This window comes from Melanotaenia boesemani, chromosome 17 (genome assembly GCF_017639745.1).
Source record: "Melanotaenia boesemani isolate fMelBoe1 chromosome 17, fMelBoe1.pri, whole genome shotgun sequence".
NCBI classification, from domain to species: domain Eukaryota; kingdom Metazoa; phylum Chordata; class Actinopteri; order Atheriniformes; family Melanotaeniidae; genus Melanotaenia; species Melanotaenia boesemani.
In genome coordinates this window covers 28,943,717-28,950,826 of record NC_055698.1, presented here as the reverse complement: position 1 = coordinate 28,950,826, position 7,110 = coordinate 28,943,717, and the positions used below count along the sequence as shown (strand labels likewise).

Genomic DNA, 7,110 nt, shown 5'->3' with positions numbered 1-7,110 from the left:
GGTAAAAAGTTGGTAACATAGCTATGGCCTCCACAAACTTAGCACTTGTTCTTATATTAATGTACCTCATTAAGCAAGAGGAGCAGGTTGTTTGGACATTCTGAGTGATCAGTAAATCAAACAAAATATAAAAATGGTTTGATATTGTCCGTGCAATAAAGATATTAGTGCGTGCTTTACTATTGTAATTGTCCTTTAAGGGGCAAAAACATTAATTGTATTGTTATCAATATCAGTATTGATAAAAAAAAAGTACCATAAACTAATGGTATGATATCAACAGAAAAAAATTGGATTTTGCTCACTATTGATTTCTGTCTACTAAGCTGCCATCTTGAATAAGAAACAAGGTTAATTTAGTAATATTCTAAAATATATTGTACTGCACCTGAAAGCAGTGACCCACCAAAAAGCATTACGGGATATGTCTTAAGCAAAAATCCTTCTGTTGTAAAGTGACTACTACCATTCAGGTTAATAAAACAAATTAAATGTAGCATGTCTGCACACAAAACAAGACAGATTTATTTAAATAAGTACACACAAATAAGCTCACATGTTACATCATAGCTAAGAATACCCACACATACACAGTATGTCTTACTGAGAGTCCTGAATAAAGCATCTATGATATATTCTTCTTAGCCTTTCTGATCTTTTACTAAGTAGTTTAAAAGCATGGTTTAACTAAAAGAGAAATGTGAACATGTGATACAAAATAACAAAAAACACCAAACAAAAAATTATTAAATTACAAGAACTTGTTTTATAAAAAAAAGAAAAAAAAAAACATATTTAATTGCATTTCATTTAATTTAATTTCACAGAAGAACTTTAAGACACAAATTTGTCGGTAATATTTAGAAATAAACTTAAAAGACAAAATAATTAAGATTAAAAATACACATTTTATTATTTCCTTATTTTATTTAAAAAAAACAATGTAGGGGACAAATATTTTCTTTATAAGTTCACATTATAGGTGTAAATCTGATCAAAAAGTGTTTATGTTAATTTGACTATTTCTACATAAGCGACATCACGTCTTCTCATTTAAACATATGTGGGCAAAACATTTCTCCAAAATTACCCACCAACTAGATCATTTCTATCTGCTTTAGGTTTTTAAGCAGGACGCCCAGATGTTTAGATTTGACGTCATTACTGGCTGTTTGTTGATGTGTCCTCTGGAAGCAGTCTTTCAGAGAAAGATGGTGTCAGAAGCTGTAAGTGTTCAAAACAGAATGTTAACCCTGGACTGGCTTTGTTTATACATCAATGTCAGTAAAAAACATCACCAACAACATCAAGTACAAGAGAAATACTGGTTATACTTACAAGGTGAACTGGTTCTTTCTGAAAAAAGGAAGACATCATTTCATAAATAAATTTAATTTCAAATTTATTATAATTAATCCTGGACTGACTATGTTTGTACATCAATGTCAGAAAAAAACAAATCAACAACAACAACAAGAGAAATAGAAGTTATACTTACCAGGTGAACTGCTTCTTTCTGAAAAAAGGAAGACATCATTTCAGTTTTCATGTAGGAAGTGATAAATAAACCTGATATTCAATTTGACAATGAGCAGTATAAACAGAAGATAAAATTTAATTTCACCCTTTTACTGTAGGCCACTTTATGTTTTTGTATACTGTTAAGTTTAGCTTAGTTTTTTTTATTAAATATCAGCTCTTTGGAAACTCACCACTTTTATATTTGATTGCAGTTAATCCTAAAGCGACGATGATAAAGACAATAACAACAGCCGCTGTTGCAGTCGTGGCAATACTGACCACAGACAGGCCCTCTGTTCAAGAAAAAGAAAAGCAGAGTTAGAGCAGCTTAGAGCACAGCAGGACTTCCTGACATGTTTACATCTTATCTGTCAACGTTTCAGGCTGAAATGAGTATTTTCCAAAGTGCCTCTGAATGCATTCATCTTCAGCAATATGTAAGACCTGTTTTTCTCCCAGGACTCCTGAACCAGCCGCAGCCTTGTACCGAATAATCTGTCTCATTGCATTTTATAAACAAGAGTAAAGACTTTTTTTGTTTTGTTTTATTTTGTTTTGTTTTGTTTTTAGGCTACTGTGATCAACAAAAATGACTTCTTGTCTCAGTCCTTATTGCAGCAAAACTGCAATTGCGGCAGCTCCAACCTAACACACTCTTTCATAAGTGTGTCATAATATGCTTGTTTCGTTCATCAGTTTACATTTGTTTGACAGAAATTAATTCAGTCTTAACAGACACCACATACACTAAATGTTTTGGAAATGATCGCACGGTAATCACAGATCAGCAGCAGACCTGAATGATTCCGAGAACTACATATTCTATTTTTTTGTTTGAGTTAGATAGGCATCTATAAAGATATTGCTCAGATTCTCAATGTACTTTTTCTATCGTGCATTAAGTGACCCAAACAGAAGTGGCCAAACAGTGTCAGATGTCTAATATTAGTATTGCCGCCCCTCTCTCTCTCGAAAATGACAGAATATTTACTTTCTTTTCTGTTGGTTCTGATCACAGTTTTGTCCAGTTTGGTGATGATTTTGTCTGTGACACCAGAGAACTGGAACACACAGTCGTATCTCCCCCAATCTTCAGGTCTGAGGGATGAAATGTCCAGTTTAACACCTATCTGGAAGGTTCCATCATGGTTTGAGAGGATATCACCATGGGTCACGTCTTCATGAATCTCTTCTCCATCTTTTCTCCAGAACAATAAAGCACTGTTAGGATAGAAACCTGTGGCATAGCAGCTGACTGGAGAGGATGGATTTTTCTGGAGGAGAGACACTGATGGAAGATCTGAAGAGTGAGAATGTGGGAAAGACAAAAAGAAAAAGGGAATAAGAGGGTGAGGGAGCACCTGAGGACCCAGTTTACATCACTGATGATATGTTCAGATGTACTAGATGGTGTAGATACTACCTCTGTCTTACACATTGAGAACCAAGAAAAGAAGTAAAGTTAGAATCTATTTAAGACATTTTACTAATGTTTGATGTAAGTACTAGACTTTAAACTTTACTTCTGCTGTTAAAATTAAGCATAGTGTCAGTTCAGACAGATCATGGAGCCAAGCTCTTCCCATTAATCAGTAATCTGCAGGTGATGTCACCTCCAGCCACCTTCAGCTAACTGATCTTTTTTCCCTTTGTGCACTCAAACAGCAAATCTTAAAAACTGCTCTACAGTTACCAAACCTGACTACTTTTGCTGCTTGTTCTGCAACTTGCTATGTAACCCATCTCCATCCCAGCTCCTTTTCATGAACATTTACTGAACAAATGTCCTGTTTGTCATTGATGCTACTCTGTTGTTCAATCCTGGGAGTCTTTTCTGTTGTTTTCTCTAGTGGATAATAAGAGGATCTACTGTTACTGTGGGACATTTGTTTAGTGGTATAAAAAATGCATATAAATATTTCAAATAATGTGATTGTACCTGTTCTCAGCAGAAAGCTCTTTCCATAGACAAAATAATTCTGCAGCCACTCAAGGTAGGTCTTAGTAAGGAGGTCCTTAACAAATTGTTTATCGTGTTTCTCATTGTCCCATGCATTTTTGAGAAATTCAGCCTCTGGTTTCAGAGCAACCCAAGTCAGTGTCTTCAGATCAAAGGCAATGAAGCCTTCTCCATTGTAACCATACTGTAATATTCCAGTAAGCTCTCCAGTTTCATTATCCACTTCACAGCCACCTATCCTCTGTACAATGTGGATACCTGAGAGAGAGCATGAAAGTTAGACAGATAACAATGAATGCAGATAAACGATGTAGACCACAGATATCTTATAAGGTGTTGCACTGCAATGAAATGTAACATGAGCAGTGTGCTACTTGTAAAAAAAAAAAAAAAAAATATGGGAGATGGGGTGCATGAAATTAACAACAGGCTTATGCATGGCCCTGTAATGTTACTATGGCTGTTGTCACACAATAAAAAAAAAAAAAAAAAAACGCTAGAGGGGTCTGAAAACTCCTGAGTTGATAACATTGCTGACTAGCGTGCCATTTGAAAAATAAATCCAGGAGCCTATTATCAACTTGTGCCATCTACTGCGTGGAGCATTGTATAGCCTACTTCGACCGCTTCAACAAGAAGTTGGAATATAAGTTACTCTGTTGGACCAGAGGGGAGAACAAAACGTATCCCCCGGGCATAAGAAAAGAATGACCAAAAAATATTTTTGTTAATATTATTTTCAGTTAAATTAAATATTCTTATACATATTCTGTAAAATCAACAGGTCAATAGGTGAAGTTTCACAAATGCCACTATTGCTGTGTTATTTATGCATTATGATAGTTTACAAACCTACACTTCTGAACTTTGACATATTTTTGTACTGTAGCGCCCTCCAACAACAGATTAAATATATTATAAATTAAAAAAATATTCTAGATGAAATATAAGAAACTGTAAGAACATTTGATTTGTCATCACAGATGTCAATCTTTGTTAAACAAGCCCAGCAACAGCAGTTGGCAAGAGGAAGATTAAAATAATGACAGGCTCCATGCAAATCACATGTTTGAGGCTACTAATAAAAAATATTTTTTACCTTCACTTTGATTAAAGTGCTGCTTCAAAGAACTGATCATTAATCTGAAGAAAGTAGGCATTGACTCAAAACACTCTTGTTTCGTCTGCTGGAGGAGTTGAGGATCGTCACCATATAACTGTTGTAGCCAGCGCTGTCTCGGTTCCAGGGTTCCATTGCTGTTACAATAAACCACCTGGTTGCCATCAACCACCTCGACTGACACGACCTCTGGGAGGTTTGTAAGTCCAACAGATCCAGTAAATAAAATGGTCACAGAGTGTTTTTCTGTGGGGTAAGCAAAGCTTGTAATGTCAGTGAATTTAGAAACAATGAAGATCTTCTTTTTTGGATATTATGTGAGAGAATTATACACACTGTCTGTGTCCACTGAATATGTGACAAAATATCTTTTATTCCACTTTGAAATGCACTTTTTAGTATCAAAGTTTTCAAGCTATGACATTGTCTAATTGACCTTTGACGAAACATAACATTTAACATAATAAACATAATAATGCCACCTCAGTGCACTAACATGCTTCTTATTGACCTACGTACTGTATATTGTAATGGAATGTGAGATTTAGGATACATTACATTGTTTGAACTTGGTTTTAAAAAGCAGCTTCTCTTGTAGATAATGATTTTTTAACTATGTACAATTAGCCTAATGAAAATCAAAATTTTGATACAATACAAAATTTTCATTCCAATAAAAAGCTGTTTTTTGGTTGTGTACTAATTTTAGTTTACATAAGAACTTGCTTCTTTTAATACATGAACACGTTAACCTACTGGATTGTAATAAACATAAATATACTCTAAAAATAAAAAGAATATTCAATGAAATGAGAAAACTAAGATACATATTGTGTGTCCCATGGTCTTACCAGCATATATAGCATGACAGAGGAGGAGCATCAGTAGCTTCATCTTGTTCAGGCAGTTGCAGAGAAGAAGCTGTGAGCTGAAAAGTTTTTTATGTGTTGCTCTTTCTAAAGATGTTTCCTGGTTTTGTTTACATTCTAAATATTTGAGGCGTGTTCAGCTTTGATTGACACATAACAGGTAAATCAGGGTTGTGTTTGGCTTTGGCTGAAGCTTCTTTACAACTAAAACCATTATAAAAGAAATCATGATTATTATTAGAACTTCATTTCTTTTTTTTTTTTTTAATTTTCATGTATTAGATACTTGACTTCTGTTTTCATTTTGTAATTTGAACATGTTCCCGCCTGCTGTCAGTGAAGCTGTTTGCCTTTCCTTTTCTAATGCTAAAGTCTAAAACATACCAAGTCACGTGGATCTTTGAACTGCGACCAAGCTTTTCTCTTTCTTTCAACTGTCAACTCACTGACAGCTCTGACTGATTTTTGGACAAGAATCTTTACAAGCTGTTAATTAAGGCAACTGCACCTCCCAGCAATCACTACGTTGCTGTGCAGTCCCCCAGTCTGTAAATTAAGGGCTACTTTGGTACAAATTTAAGTGAAAGAGAATGTTAGAGTACAGAAATACAGGTGAGTGCATGTTATGCATTAGACGTATCTCAATGAAATTCACCTGTATAAAAAAGGTAAAAAAAATTAAAGGTGTTTTCTAAAGAGATAAGTTTTCAACAAAATCTTAAAAGTGAAGAAGGACATTTACACAGCAGCAGTTTCCCTTAAGTCTTCTTAAGAGTCATCTTTAAAATCTTTTAACAGTGAATCATTTAGATTTTCATTTTTAATCTCAGGTACTTTTCTGGCAACTACAAAGGAAAAGTTAAAAACTAAGTTATGATTACAAATATAATTTATCTTTAAAAAATACTTATATCCTGATCTTTTTCTGTGTAAAATCCTTCCTTGTAATAAATTAACCTGTTTAAGCTGTTTCTGTTGTAAGTTCACTTCTGCAAGATGTTTCCAGTGATGACAACTTTTCAAGACAAGTTAAAACCTGATTTCCATCAAGTGCAACTGAATCTTAAGAAAGTGAAAGGACTTCACGTTTCATGCAGATGCAACTGGAGGACTGACTATATGTCACTTGAATCATTGTGCAGTAACTTTAAAACTACAGCTAGTATTTTATTGCATCAGCTTAAATTACCTAGCTCAGAGTAGTTCCTGAACTAACCATTTAGCAAAGCTGTTTTATATGATCTCAGCAAATGTTTTAGTTCATTCAGATCAAGAGCTCTTGTTGCTCTCTTTAGCATTTTGGGTAAGTGTGAAGATGTTAGATGACACATAGTTAGCCCTTCTGATTGTCTTGGCCTGGTTATTCAAATGATTTTGATGCCGGGGGGATTCCAGTTTTAACATAGCTCAGCACATGAGTCATCACACAGTCATTCCTTATTTTTAGTGGAGCATTTCTCTAGCTGAGCTTGACACTCAGGAAGTGCTTGCATTTTAAGAGACACATTTACAGTTGGTTCCCTCTAGTGGCAAGTAATGAAACACTTTTTTATATAATGAGCTTGTTTTATAGTCAGTGAGCTACAGTACGTCTGCTGGTGTAAGCAGTGTTATTCATTCATTCATTCATCCAATCAAAA

The 7,110-nt window shown here is 34.6% G+C and overlaps 1 protein-coding gene across 1 annotated transcript; it reads right to left on the bottom strand.

Moving 5' to 3' along the window:
• Nucleotides 1–476: 476 nt before the first annotated feature.
• On the bottom strand, nucleotides 477–5,557 carry LOC121656623 (major histocompatibility complex class I-related gene protein-like). Its single transcript, XM_042011719.1, has 8 exons — nucleotides 5,453–5,557; nucleotides 4,581–4,847; nucleotides 3,461–3,739; nucleotides 2,513–2,821; nucleotides 1,713–1,814; nucleotides 1,499–1,516; nucleotides 1,339–1,356; nucleotides 477–1,224 (listed from the first exon to the last, which is right to left on the bottom strand). The coding sequence occupies exons 1-8, from the start codon at nucleotides 5,493–5,495 to the stop codon at nucleotides 1,202–1,204; spliced, it is 1,059 nt and encodes a 352-aa protein (XP_041867653.1). The 5' UTR covers nucleotides 5,496–5,557; the 3' UTR covers nucleotides 477–1,201.
• Nucleotides 5,558–7,110: the final 1,553 nt, after the last annotated feature.